The 14979-nt window shown below is 51.3% G+C and overlaps 1 protein-coding gene across 1 annotated transcript in view; it reads right to left on the bottom strand.

Moving 5' to 3' along the window:
- The window catches only part of CCDC69 (coiled-coil domain containing 69), a 35536-nt gene extending 23997 nt beyond the window's left edge, over nucleotides 1-11539 (bottom strand). The window contains exon 1 of the mRNA XM_060008497.1: nucleotides 11355-11539. Coding sequence (XP_059864480.1) covers nucleotides 11355-11402 — 48 coding nt within the window. The 5' untranslated portion in view covers nucleotides 11403-11539. The remainder of the gene's footprint in view (nucleotides 1-11354) is intronic.
- Nucleotides 11540-14979: the final 3440 nt, after the last annotated feature.

The following is a 14979-nucleotide window of genomic DNA, read 5'->3' as shown; positions in this document are numbered from 1 at the left end:
ATGCCCAGAACAATATTTCTAGGAATTTTCAGGCCTAATAGAGGGTCTCCTGTATTAGAACCACCTGAAGTCCTTGCTTAACACAGCTCCCAGGCCCAGTTCTAGACCTACAGCATCCGAGGGTGGTGTGTGTGTGCTGGGAAGCTCTGATGTACCAACCCATCCAGGTGATTTTGAGGCTCGCCAAAGCCTGAGGACACACAGCCCAGAGCTGAGCGGGAATCGATAAGCAACTACTGCATGGAAAATTCCCACGGTGGGGCCTTGGCTACTTCCTCCTCAGAGGTCATGCAGCAGAGTTCACCCTGCAGTGGGAGAGGACAGGAGCTGGGAGGGGGCCACAAAAATTTTCCCTTCCAAAAGCAGAGTGAGGCAGGCCTCAGACTGGGAGGGGCATCCGGTCTGAGCTCTGGAAGAGGAATGGCAGCTTCCTGTGTCAATGGAAACTTGGGCGAAGAAAGCTATGAGGTGGCAGCTGGCAGCACGGGATAGAGGGAGAACCCAGGACTGGGAGAGAGGCCAGGAGACCCAGGTTCCAGCTTCACTGTGTGACTTGAGGGAAGTGCTGTCCCCTCTCTGGACCTATCTGTGATGGGTCAGGGTCGGAACAGACGTTCTCCTCAGTCCTTCTGGGCTCCAGGGCAGCCCTTCAACTAAGAGGGCTGGAAACAGGGCCCCTCTATCTTGGTGACATGCACCGTTCGGGGGCCCAGCTCCTTGCTGTCAAGCAGACCAGAGCTCTGCTCTGGGGTCAACCAGAAGCAAACCTGGTCCGCGGTAGAACACGGCTCCGAAAGCAGACAGGGTCCAGGCAGAGCATGAGGACAGGGGCCAGAGCCATGAGGAAACCAGGCAAGCTCGGACTGGGCCTGGTGAGACCCTCTCGAATATGCTTGCATTTTGGAGGGTAAACTGACCAAATGGAAGGTGTGCAAGAGTAGCTGACAGGATGTGGTAGGAGATTCAAACCAAGTGACAGGAGGGACTGTTAACAATAGTTGATCAGCCTCGAGAATAGGCAAAAAACAAAAACAAAAAGAAAAAACTCTGGACTCCATCTTCAAACCTCTGCAGGACTGCCATGAGGTAGAAGCTGCTAGTGTGTAGTCCACAGCCTTGAAGGGCAAGATGGTGTCCAAGGACTAGAAGTTTCAAGTGCAATATGAAGAATCTCAGAACTGTCCCAAATAGAGAGAGGCTGCCTTATTGGAGGGTGGGGTGGTGGTAGTGAGCTCTCTGTCACTGGTAGCATACAAGAAGAGGCAAACTTCATTTTGCAGGTTGGACTGACTGAGTGATCTCAGAGGGCCCTCAACTCCAACCATCAATAATTCTATAAAATATCCCTGATGTTCAACAAGTAAAGACCTCTGGTAAGCATCAAGTGTTTAGCTAGTGCAGGCGGTACGTAAAACCCACCAACATTAACAGAGTCCCAGGGGGCTCTGTTGAGTATTATTCAGGTTGCAGTACTTTGGGGTGAATTTTCATAGTCTCATACTGAAGAGTCCAGGATAGACTCCTCACTTCCCTCAAATTCCGAGCCTCATCAGGAAAGAATGAGGAAGGCAGAAGCAACTTGGATAGAAACTTCCCAGCTATTCCTTCCCTTGGGAATCCCGCTAGGATGGAAGCCAAGCCCTGAGGCTGGCTCGGCCTTTCCTGAAGACACTTGGTCTAACCTTGCTTTAGGGACCATCACTCCACCTTCTTCATGGGCCTTTAGGCATTGTGTATTTCTGATTGAACGGTGTGATTTATGGCCTCATTAATCCTGCTTAGCTAAGAGAATTTAGTAATCAAAGGACCCTTAAGAGTTCACCAGCCCCTCTGCCATCCCCACAAACCACAGCCCTGGCTTCCCTTGGCCGCATAGTTCTGTCACACCCACCTTACTGTCACACCCAGTAAGCTGAGGAAGGCTTACTGGGACCCAGAAGACAGGGATGGAAGGGCCCCTGGAGACAGTTTATTCCAATCCTCACCTCCTATTTCCAGATGGAAAAACTGAGGCCCAGAGGGGAGGTGAGCAGTGCTTGTCAGAGGCCACAAAGCAGGGAGCAGAGCCCTAAAGGGAATCCAGACTCGAGGCGGAGCCCCTTCCGTGTCCTTCGTGCACGCGCCAGATTGATCCAAGTAGCCAAACGATTAGGGGATTCTGAGCCTCAAGGGACTCATGTCACAACCCTCTGCAGTATCAGAGCTGCTTTCTGGTGTCAGAACTCAGCGTGGGTGGGGCCCCTGGCACCACCACTGGTTTCGGGATCTGAACAACCACAGCAGAGCCCATTGGCTGAGGGTAGAGGCAGGAAGGAGGTGGCGGCGGAGGCCTGTGGAGGCGGAGGCCCAAGGGGCCCCTCCAGAACTTCGGGTGGGGGAGAGGCAAGACCAAAATATTCAGGGCTGTTGAGAAATGTTAGCGTTCACACCCAAACTACAGAGCCTCGGATGTAAGAACACCATAACCACAGGCCTCAGCTTCCCCATCTCTAAGATGGGCAGAAGTATTTTGCCAAAGCAATGCCTGAATGTGATTTCACTTTCACGCGGCCAGGGACGCCAAAGATTTACTTCAACTTGTTCATTTTACACATGACGGCGTCAGCATCAGCCAGTGCCTGCCTGGGGACATACCGACGTGACCACGCAACCGAATGAAAGGTAGGAGCACCAGCCAGTACCTCTCAGCTGTGTCAGGAGGCCCCGCCTATTCTCTGAATACCTGCAATGCCCCTAGAACACCCCAAGTCAGGGGCGGATGTGGCCTCCATCCCTCCCATCTGACCAGCTGACGAAAGAGATCTCAGGGGAGGACAGAACCACTTCCCTCCCACGCACCTGCTGAGCCCACCCATGGCAGACAGTGAGCGCAGGGCCCAACCCCTCATTCACAGATGGAGGGGCTGAGGCCTAGGAAAGGGTTTCTAGTATACCACATCCCCTTCCTTCCTCCCGAGAGCCCACCTTTTCCTGTCCCGTATCAGCCTCCCAGGGGGTCTGCCAGCTCTGCTCGCCTGAGAGCGCCTGGAGCTGGCAGGAGCACTCGGTACCATCTCCAGCATTTGGGTCAGTCCGCCAGGCAGAAGGACCCTGAAGGAGTGGGACAGAAAACGGTGTCAGTGGCCACAGCGGGGGAAGGGACGGGCTGAGGGCATAGATACACAGCTGGATATCCACCTGTCTCAGCAACCCAATGGCAAACTCCCCAGTTGGAGTCCAGAGTCAGGCCCCTGACTTGCTACTTGCATGCTGTGTGACCTTGGGGAAGCACCCTCCCCTCTCTGGGCTTCTGTTTCCTCCTCTCTCTGGCATGGAGTTGGGCAATGGGATACATCAGGGTCCTTCTGGTTTTGGTATGCTGTGGGTTGAAAACAAGGGGCAGAGTGAGGTCACCCTGACACCTCATCCCCTATCAGTCCTGTCACGCTCGCTGGCTCCAGGCACGGCGGAGCTGACAGTTGGACACACTCAGCTGTCAGCCCCTGCATGGAGAGGGCTTCTCTGCAGGACAAGGAAGGAGGGGCCCTTGCTCAGGAGGGTCTGGGGGATGTCCTGAACCCTTCATACCACCCTCTGTTCTTGAGCAGCTCCTGTGGAGAGAATGTAAAAGGGGGCGCTGCAGTGCCTGGAGCAGATGACAGAGCCCAGCAGCCACCTCGCAAGGTACACGCGGCAAGCACCCCCACCCTGCCGTAGCACGGCCTGCAGAGACCGGCACCCGTTAGCGAGGACAGTGGCTCCTCCGGGGTGCTCAGGGCGGGGTCACTTGTAACAGGGAAACGCTGGAAACCAGGCTCATATCCACAATGGGGCACCAGCTCAATACACTAAGGTATATAACACTAGGCAGTGCCACTCATATGTTTAAAAAAACCAAGTAGGAATTTACCAACAAGAGTGGAAAGCCATTTGGTAGAATATGAATAGGCAAAATAAACTATTTCTACTGTACGTAAATGCACAGGAAAAACTACCTAGAAAAGCGCACACTGATGGCAGTCAGTCATCATCCCTAGAGAAAGGACTAGAATTATTGCAGTCAAGGAGGGGAAGCTTCAGTTTTGCCTAAATTCTTAGAATTTTTCAAACAATAGTGTATTCACATTTGACTTGCGTACAATGAACAACAACAGGCAGAATAAATACCTCTCTTGGAACCTAAAAGCAGCCATGGCGATCATTTTACTGGTGGGGAGATCAAGGCCCGGGGGACAGAACCAGCTGAGATCACACAGCAAGCTAGTGACAGAGGCAGGAGTGGGACCCACTCCTGACCCCCGGCCCAGTGCGCTTTCCTCTGCAGATGCTGCAGCTGGTGTCCAACAGCATTTGGGCCTTGTCCAAGCACCTCCTTGTTTGCAGTGCTCCCTACCTTTCTGCCAAGCCATGGTTCCAAAGGGGAGGCACTGGGCTCTTCCTGCCCATTTCTACTGGTGGCAGGGTGGGGGAGGGGTGAGAGAGGGTGGGGAGTAATTAACCTTAAAATATATGTTTCCTAGGGCGTTGGTGACTTAAAACAACAGACATTTATTCTCTTCCAGTTCTGAAGGCTAGAAGTCCCAAACCGAGGTATCGGGTGGGTTGGGTCCTGCTGGAGGCTCTGAGGGAGCTTCTGTTCCATCCCTCTCTCCTAGCTTCCAGTGCTTGTCAGCAATCCTTGGCGTTCCTGGGCTTGTAGCTGCATCACTCCAATCTCTGCTTCTGTCATCACACGGCCTTCTCCCCGTGTATCTGTGTCCAAAGTTCCCTCTTCTTACAAGGACACCAGTCCTTGGATTAGGGCCCACCATCATCCAGTATGACCTCATCTCGACTGATTACATTGGCAAAAACCCTGTTTCAAATAAGGTCATGCTCATAGGTTCTGGGTGTACATGAGTTTGGGTAGGGACACTAATCAACCCATTAAAGGGACTTCCCTGGCGGTCCAGTGGTTAAGACTCCGTGCTTCCACGGTAGGGGGTACGGGTTTGATCCCTGGTCAGGGGACTATGATCCCGCGGGCCGCGTGGCACGGCCACAAATAAACAAACATAAAAAAAATCCATTACACATAACTTGTCTGATGTCAGAGCTGTTTTCTCAAGGAGAGGGCAGGGGGTAGGGTTGCACGGGGTGGTGGAGAAATGACAAGGTTCGTTGTACACTCTGAAAAAGAACTTCACTGCTGGGGAGGAAGGAAAACTGGAAGTAGGTCAGTTTGTACATCATGTATCTGGGGGGAAAGCATGGGTGTGGGATGGATGTATTGTGAGGCATTTGGCCTAGATGTTCTGGAAGATTCAGATTTGAAAATAAAGTGACACAAGATAAATGATTTTTAAGGATTCACATTTACTTGGTGAGAAGTCGATGGCTTGTCTTCGGGTGATGGATAGATTTAGATCTATCTATGCTAAAGATAGGTGGAATTTCTCATTTTCTCTCTCTCCTTCTCTCTGCCTGGGGCGGGGCCCTGGGAGCTCCCCCTGCACCCACCTGCAGGTCCTGCTCCTTTCCTGGCCCAGTCCCTGGTCGATCAGTCATCCGGGGTGGCTCACAGTGCTCTGAGGGTGGAGGACACTGAGAGGACAAAGTGCAGGCCTTGAGGAGGGAAACCCAAGTGCACCCCGAGATGTCAGAGCCAGGACTCAGGCCATCCATCAGACTCTTCCTTTTATGGGGGCTACCCAACTTTTTCCAAGTTTGGTTTTTGAACATGAATGCTCATGAATGTTACACTGAGGTCTCTTGGAACTCTTTTTCAGGTAGATTTCAGACCTTTGCTTACTAGCCAACCTATGAACACTGAGATGTCTAGTGGCAGCCCCTCCTACCAGGAGTGTCACCATCTTGACTTATATGGCATCCTGTTTCCGGATGAACAATTTGAAGTTTTATCTTTTCGGCCCTTTTTATAATAAAAAAACACACGTGATGACATGAAGCATGGGCCCCAAACTCAACACCCAACTGAGGCAGCAGTGGAAGTCCTGAGGTGCCTGGGGGCATCTCAGGCTCTCAGGGACCTATGCACATGTGCAGAAAGTGTGTTACCAAAGGTTGTGTGTCCAAGGCAAGGATTTATTAGGAATTATTCTGATGGGTTTCAGGGCACAGGGCACAGATGTCTCTTTATAACATAGAAATCTGGCACTGAACCTCACAAGGTTGTCAGAGGTCATATATATGGAAGCCTGTATTGACTTTAACTAGGATGATTTTTCCGGTGTGGGGGGGCATCATTTGGGGGGTTGGGCAAAGCTCAGAGGCCACATACACAGCAACGTCCCCACAATGTTTGGGACAGAGGACTCAGTGCCAGGGAAAGGCAGTTTCCTTTCGTAGACCCTCTGTCCCACCCTCAGCAAAGCAAGTTCAAAGGTCAGATTTGCCCTGCTCCTACCGACCAGGTGTCCGGGGCCCTGCCTCTTGTGTACCCCATTCACCCTGACACAAGTGTCTGGCCCCCATTCACCTTCAAAACCCAGCCAAGATGACATCTCTCCCTGGAGGCCCTCCCTCCCCCAACCTCTCCCCTCTGACAAAAAGGCACAGTCTCCCGGCTTAGGAGGAAAACACAAGGGTGGGTAGGAGTGGGGAGTGTAAATGACCAAGTGTCCAAACTGGTTAAATAAGCCACAGAACATCCACGGAACATTAGGTGGCCATTAAAAATCACATTTCCGCGGACCATTTAACATGGGAGAACGCCCCCAACAAAATATTAAGTAACTAGAATATAATCATTTAAGATATATTCCCAGGGACTTCCCTGGCAGTCCAGTGGTTAAGAATCCACCTTCCAATGCAGGGGACGCGGGTTCGATCCCTGGTCGGGGAACTAAGATCCCACACGCCGCGGGGTCGCGCTACAACTACAGAGCCCACGAGCTCAGGAGCCCTCGCACCACAACTAGAGAGAAGCCCACACGCTGCAACCAAAACCCGACGCAGCCAAAAAACAAATGCATAAATATATATCAAATAATAAATAAGATAAAATATTTCCCCAATTCTGCAAAAATAGTCACATTCACATATATCATACATGGAGGAAAACAGTAGAAAGAATGCCACTGAAATGTACACAGAGGCTACCTCTTCATGGTGAGATTAAAAACGACTTTAAAACTTCTTTATACTTTTCTAAATTCTGAAATTTTGCCTCAAACATTATAGTCATCACAATAATGAGATGTCTTGAGTGGAATCCTAAGTGCTTTCTCGTCCGAGGCTTGCGTCCCCTCTTCTATTTTTGCCACAATCGCAGCTGACCTCTGCTTGAACTACTCCAGGATGGGGAACTCACTACCCTTCTTCCTGGTGAGAAGTAGAATCTGGCTCCCTGGAGCGTCCCCTCATTGGCCACAACTCTGCCTCCTGAAACCAGAGAACAAGGCCGTGCCCTGTGCCCGTGCCTCTTGACAACACTTCAGAGGTTGGAAGGCAGTGGCCAGGCTCCAGGCTTCATCTTCCTAACCCAACAGCCTGCCAAGAACGTTAACGTCCCCCTGTCTTCCGCAACCCTGTTTGCTTTCCTTGGGTACAATCCAGGCGGTGATGTTCTCACCCACATTCTGTCTTATCGAGGGTGTGCCACGTACCAGTTGGTGTATCAGGGGCTCTACTACATGCATTCTTTCATCTAATCTTAGAACCCTATGACTCAGGAGCTAACATCACACGTATTTTACAGATGAGGAAACTGAGGCACGGAAAAGCCAAGTCCCTTCCACGGTCACTTAATGGATCCATGACGGAGCCAGGACTGAAGTGGCACCTGGCCCAGAGTCGGACAGCTGAGTTAATAAATGAATATGTGGACCCAGTTGTAAAGCCCATGTCCTTAGTGTCTATGGTTTTGTTTCAGAATTAGCTGTGCCCGTGCCAGGCTCTCCCATGGTGTTCACTTCTGCATCTCTGCATCTCTGCCTCTCACCTGGCCTGCTACAATGGAAACCCTCCTGAAGGGCTACTGACCACAGAGAACCTGTTGCGCGAGGCATGTCTCCGGGAGCAGTGCTGAGCCAGGGTCTCTGATACGCTGCTCAGAGCTGTGGCGCCAGAGCTGAAGCCCTGGGGGCACCAGGCACACATACAGGGGACTGACCATGAGGCACTAGCTGTCCCTCCCCACCTTGGGCCCAGACGGGTAACCTGTTGGGGATGGAAGGCCCCTGCGTACTCTGCATGCCACTCCTACAGGCAAGTCCGTGGGCTTGCTTCCTCGGCCCTTCCCCTTTACGTCCGGCCTTCTCCCAAATCCTCCCAGGGATGTGGCCACATCAGCCACAGTCTCTGCCAGAAAGGGTTTCGGAAGGACCACACAATGCAGGTGGTTCTTCGGTAGCCACATCCAGCCTGCTAGGCATCCTCACTCATTTTTTCACCAGGATTTCAACTTTCCCCAGAAGTCCCCGTAACAGCCCCAGGTCAGGCCTCTCCGTGGGATCTAGGACGGCTGGTCAGCTAAGGCCACCAGGCACTGTTGACCACAGGACTCAGCAAGCCCTCAGGGCCTGGCCCCTGGAGGGACCTTGAGAAGTCCTAGTGGTCAAGCCCGTCCCTAGCCAGCGAAGTCCCCGCTGAGAGCGCCGGCCTCATTCCTCACAGCTGGCCACGCCCACTCTCCACAACCAGCACTGTCACTCTGCTTCTCGGGCTCAGCCGCTGCTCAGACTGACCTTTGTACCTCGACTGGGCAACTCCTACCAAGCCTTCAACACTCAGCCACGGCGTGCTCAGCCCTCATCCAAGACGCCTTCCTGCGTCTCTCAAAGCTGGGTGAGATACTCCTGCTGCACCCTGGGCTAACCCCTAGTCTGGCTCTCCTGTGGCCCTCATTCACTCACTCAAATATTTATGTAGCACCTGCTCTGGGCTCTGTGCGGGGCAGTGGGCACTAGCCGGGGAAGGCAGAAAACCAGGCCCCACTGCAAAGCTTGGCCACCAGCTGGCTATGGGACATCACTCCTCCCTTGAACCTCAGTCTCCTCCCCTATAAAGTGGGGAAGATTCGGCAGCTCAACCTGGCTTCCAGGCTGCCGTGAGGTCGGCAGGATGTGAAAGTACTCTGTCAACTGCCACTCAGGGTGAGTCACTGTTGTCGTGACCTGAGCCTCCTGCGGTCTGAGCTCATTTTTGTACATCCCATCCTCAGAGGCCCCCTCCCCCCCAGGGGGCTGAGAGCCTACTGGGGATGAGCTTGGAAGCTCACGCCTTCTAGGGGTTGGCACTTGGATGAGAAACTGGGCAGGAGCACAGCACAAAGGGATGGAAACGGGTGTGAACTTTAAACAAAATCAGCTTATAAATCCTGCCACTCAGGGGCAGGGGCCTGGCACTGCTGGGGCAGGAAGAAAAGCCAGGCTGCTCTGAGGCAACAGGGTAAAGGCTTTAAATGCCAAAGGGCTTTGGAATCAACAAGAAGCCACTGGAAGCACCGAGTAGGGGCAGAGACAAAGAACACTGGGCTAGGGGACTGGACACCTGGGCTCTACTCTAAGTTGCTCTGTGACCTCAGTCAAGACCCTTCCTTCTCCAGGCTTTAATCTCCCATCTGTATGTTGGGTGCATCAGCCCAGGTGGTACCCAAGGCCCTTTCCCACAGGAATAGTCTCTGCTGACTTCCCTTGCCCTTCACAGCTTGAGACAGGGGGTCCAGTTCAGGCTGTGCCAGGGACAGACAGGGACAGCTGGCGAGGCTTTCAGAAAGGCCACGAGGCCGGGGAACCCATGCTCACTGTGGTCTCCTCTTCTGGACTATGGAAGAGTCAAGGCCTGGAACAGGGCTCCTCCTCCAGTCTCCTCCCACCACTGTGTAGATGGAATTCACCCTTGGCCCACTTTGCAGACTGAGAGAGCAGAGAACACCGGTGCAGAGAACACAGATTCTCAGACTCTTAGAAATCATCCTGCTCATCGCCCTCCCTCTCCATATAGAGGGAGAAACTGAGGCCCAGAGAGTACTAATGGCTTACTTGGGGTCACACAGGATGCTCGTGGCAGAGCTAGGATTAACACTGCGGATCATGCCCACCTATCACAAGTTTGTTCTAAGTCTCAAGCCAGGCTCAGGTTTATGTGCGCATCATCCCGTCAGCCAGCCTCTGCTTCCACTGATGGAGGCAAGCCTCAGTTTCCCTGTTGGAGCCAGGGAAGACAGGAGGGTTTCTGGGTCAGAGCTCGGTGAGGTTTTTTGAACTGGGAAGAAAGGAAGAGCAAGGAAAGCGGAGGAGGCACTGTACTTGGGACAGAAACTCTTCTCCCTGGACTAGGCACAGGGCAGGAAATAGAATCACCCAGGTTGGGGACAGTCCTGCATTCTCAATAAGTAGAAAAGCTTGTGCTCAAGCACAGGCAACGCAGCAGACACTCAAGTTCAATGAAAAATGACTAAATAGTGTCACAGGGTGTGTGTGTGGGGGGGGGGGGGGGGCTCTTGAGGTCTCAGGGGACTGATCATCAAGTTTATAGGACCACCTATTCCCACCTGGCTGGAGGGCAGGCAGTCGTAGGAAAAAGGCTCAGGACTTGAGGGTCCTCCCTTCCCTCTCTGTGCCTCAGGGTGTCCTCTGGTTCCAGACTCTGAACCTTCTGGGCTTGTCAGAACCCAAGGGGCAGCTGGTCCCACTGCAAGAAACCCGAGTAGAGTCTCCTGGGCCCTGCCCCAGCTCGGAGGCCCCTTGGGGGAGGGACAGGAAGGGAGGGAAGGGGAGCAGAAGGCGGTAAATCTCCCCCCTCGTTGGCCCCTCCCAGCTACCCTTAGGACAGCCCACATGCACCGGCTCCGGGGCCTGAAAAGGCTCTATACCAGCACTTCTCAAACTTGTAATCACCTGGGCATCTTGTTAAAAGGTTCTATTTTAGTAAGTCTGGGGCACAGCCAGAGATTCTGCATTTCTAACAGGTCCCAGGTGATGCCGATGATGTAAAGCCGTGGACCACTCTGCGTCCGAGTAGCGGCCCTAGAGATAATCTGCCTCTTAAAGGTGGGAAAACCCAAGGCCCAGAGAGGTCGAGTCACATGTCCACGGCCACACAGCGAGCAGCCCCAGACCGAAGGGAAAGGCACCTGCCATAGGCACTAGACATTTCCCCAGCCCGCCAGCCGGAATCAGCTGCCCTTCCCGGGCCCTGGGGCCGTGTTTGTAAACTCGGCTGCCCCGCGCGGCTGAGCCCAGGGCCGTGAGGGAAAGAGCGCCGCCCGGCCGAGTCTTCCCCGCCTCCCTCCGCGCCGGCCTCTAGCTGTTCTGCGTCCGGCATCCCCGGCCGACCCGAGGGAACCCGGGGCACCGAGGGTCCCCTGAGGCGGAGTGGTTCCGCACCCTCCTTCCCCTCCGAAGACAAACTTCTCCGCCGGCGCCCTTTACCTTTTTGGGGGGTTTGCAGCAGCTCAGCCTGCTGTCTCCGCAGCCCATCCTCCTCGGGGGACTCCCGGACGCCGCCTCCCAACTCCGGGGCCCCCAGAGGACCCTGCCGTTCTGGCCCCGCTGCCGGCTCCGCGCCCGCCGGCCGGGGCTGCCGGCGAGACCCTGAGACTGAACCTGGAAGCGCAGACTTGAGCGGGAGCTAGGACGGCCGCGCGCCGTAAATACTCGAAAATCAGGGCCTCAGCGAAGCCGGCTGGGCGCGCGGAGCCGCCGCCTGAGCAGGTGACCAGAATCCTTGTAAATGATAGAAAACTCGGGCCAGGGCCGAAAAGATCCCTACGATCAATGGATTCCTTTCCAGGCCCGCAGCAGAGAAAAGGCCAGGAAAAAAAAAATTAAAACAATTATTTAGTAAACGCAACAGTTACCATTTATTGAGTTGTCTCTGTCCCGGCTTCTCTGCACATATTATTTCGATTTCTTGCAATCTCCTTGCAACAAAGGTATTAGTTCCTCCATTTTACAGGTGAGGAAAATCAGGCTCCGATATGTGATTTGCCTAAGCTCACAAAGCTAGTAAGTATCAGAGCCCAGATAAAAATCCAGTTCTAACTCCAGAACCTAAGCTTCCAACCATTTCCCTACAAATACATAATAATGGGAAGTTTAATTGTAATGCCTCCCCACTTCTGGGTCCACAGCTCCTTCCAGCTCACAAACACCTGTAATATTCTACTCTATCCATTTTGAATCGATGTTGCCCATCACAACTTCGTGAGGCAGACAGGCAGATGCAGGGAGAATAAGGGACGTAACATGTCAGAGTCTGGAAAAAAGAACTTTTGTTTACCCTTGCTTTGTTACTAGCTGAGGTTTCTGGGAGTGGCAATGCAGGAAAAAGACACCTAACTTTGAAAATCAGTGTGAGTGTGTACCACTTGGAAAGATGTGCTGATGAAAGGGACTTACAGTCTTGAAAGGGAAAAGAAAGTGAGACCACTACAGAACTTCTCCCTCCACAGAGTAAAAACCCAATTGCAGCAGGTTCAAAGAAAGGAAACTGAGGACACAGGTGATATTAGTTTCTCGGGAAGAAGAATAAGACGGTGGTTCACAAGGTGTGGCCCCCAAATCAACAGCATAAGCACTACCAGAAATCTTTGATAGAAATACAAATTCTCAGACCCCACCCAGACCTACAGATCCTAAACTCTGGAGGTGGGGCTCAGCAATCTCTAGCTTCCTAAGCCCTCCCAGTGATCCTGAGCCATGCTTATGTGTGAGAACCACTGCTGTAGGACGCGCTGAACAGGTAATGAGGAAAGAGCATCTATTTAAATTAACAATGATTATGAAACAGTGCTCATGATTTACTAAAAACCCAAACCAACAAACAAGCAAAAAACCAGAACAAAGTAAATATCCAAGAAAAGGAGCTTGGTTAAAAAAATTATGATATATCCATAAAAATAGAATATCATGTAACCTGCTAAAATACTTATGAGGATGAGGTTTTTAAATGTCATAAAATGTAACAAATTCATTCTTATTTTTAAAAAGTGTTCATAGTGATTACCTATGAACACCCTCTCATGAGGGTGAGAGTTTGGATATTCATTTTCTTATGTTAAAAAAATGAGTATACACTTTTATTATAATAAGAAAATTATTGTCATAATAAGAAAAATGTTCTCGAAAAAATATGTTTTTAGGGCTTCCCTGGTGGCGCAGTGGTTAAGAATCCGCCTGCCAATGCCTGGGACACGGGTTCAAGCCCTGGTCCGGGAAGATCCCACATGCCGCGGAGCAACTAAGCCCGTGTGCCACAACTACTGAGCCCACGTGCCACAACTAGAAGCCACCGCAGTGAGAAGCCCACACACTGCGCAGCAACGAAGACCCAATGCAACCAAAAATAAATAAATTTTTAAAATATATATGTTTTTAAACCCAGGCATGAGATTGAGACTAGTTTTTCACCATCAAGTGGGTAAGGATGTGAAATCCCAAGGAAATAGACAATGATTGTGAGGAGCTAGGTAGGAAAGCAGTGTAAAGGACAAACAGGGCCAAAAATGTGTAGGGAGATCATAACCAGTAATGTCTTGGGTGATCCTGAACCTGTTGTTTCTCTTTTTGGAGAGTTTCCCATCTGAACATCGAAGAGTTGAACTTTCTAAAAATGATCTGGAATTTTAATGTCAGCAGTTGGAATCAGTAACTTGGGCTGGTGGGTAGGAACCAGGAAGGCAAATTCTGTTCCCAGAGACTCTGTTCCCAGAGACTCTGTTCCCAGAGACTCTGTTCTCAGGAGCTCTTGCCTCTGGCTTCTTTAAGCTTCCTGGGAGACCAGGCTTAGATTTCCTATGTTCACACAACTGGCTTTTTGGTTATGTGCTTTGAAGTTCCACCTGAGAAAAAACCCTAACGAGTTTTTTTTTTTTTTTGCTTTAGGAACTTGAGTTTAAATAAGTTACTAATGAGATTTCTGGTGGTGGTCGTGCCAGTCAGGTTATGTAAGGTTTTGCTGCAGTGATGAAAAACATGCAAATCTCAGCAACTTATGAGCGAAGCTAAGTTTTGCTCACACGACCCGTCTGGCATGGGGAGGCCGAGGGCTCTGCTTCACAGAGATATCCGACACCATTCTAAGATGCAGCCATCCCAACTCCATGGCTTCAGGGTTTGCCAGGCCAAGAGAAGACAGTGTGTGGAGAATGGCGCATGGGGTCTTAAATTCTTCCACTCAGGAGTGACACACATTAAGTCCACTCACATTTTATTGGCTAAAGCAAGTCGCATGGTCATGCACAACTTCGAGGGGATGGAGAAGTGTAATGTGTGCCCAGAAGGAGAAGAGAACCAGAAATACTGGTGAACAGCAGAAATGTCTACCACAGTTAGCCATCAACAAGCAGGTACTATGATGTGCCCATTTCTTGGGCAAGTAGGGTAACTGACTCATCCTGGTCTGCTCAGGATTTCCCCACTTTCAGCACTGAAAGTCCCATGTCTCAGGAAACTCCTCAGTCCTAGGCACACTGGGATGGTTGGTCACCCTATGGGCAAGGACAGTGAAGACTCAGTTCTTATCTTGAATTAGTTATAATCTATTTTCTTGACATTAGACCTATACATAGGAAAAAGATGGGAAACTTACAAAAACAGGTTACAAAGCAAATGTCAAGTTGAATATTGCATGCAGGAAGTATTAGCATTAAAAGGAGATAAGAGACAGTGGTGGATGGGGATGGGAAAGGAAGACTTCCTGGAGAAATACTAAAGCCAAAAGCCATTCATGGCAAAAGGAATCCTAGAATCTCAGGCTGGGATGGGATCTGATGCTTCACTTCTGTTGCTTCTAACTCAGATAAATCTCTTTTATAATTTCCCTTCTATAATTACCTTTCCTACTGTATTTGTGCAGTCTATGTTTGAATACTTCCAGTGATGGGGAAATCACTACCTATCTTTCCATATTTAGGGGGAAGAGGAGAAGCAGGAAGGAGTAATCACAAGAGGGAGGAACAGCATGGGTCAAGTGGGGGTAGAGTGTGGAGGCTGGGGAGTTGGGGAAAAAGGAGGAATTAGTGTTGGTGACTAAGTTGTGTGTAAAGGGACAAAA

Source organism: Delphinus delphis, chromosome 3 (assembly GCF_949987515.2).
Source record: "Delphinus delphis chromosome 3, mDelDel1.2, whole genome shotgun sequence".
In the NCBI taxonomy this organism is placed as follows: Eukaryota; Metazoa; Chordata; class Mammalia; order Artiodactyla; family Delphinidae; genus Delphinus; species Delphinus delphis.
This window is presented reverse-complemented; position numbering and strand designations above follow the sequence as displayed.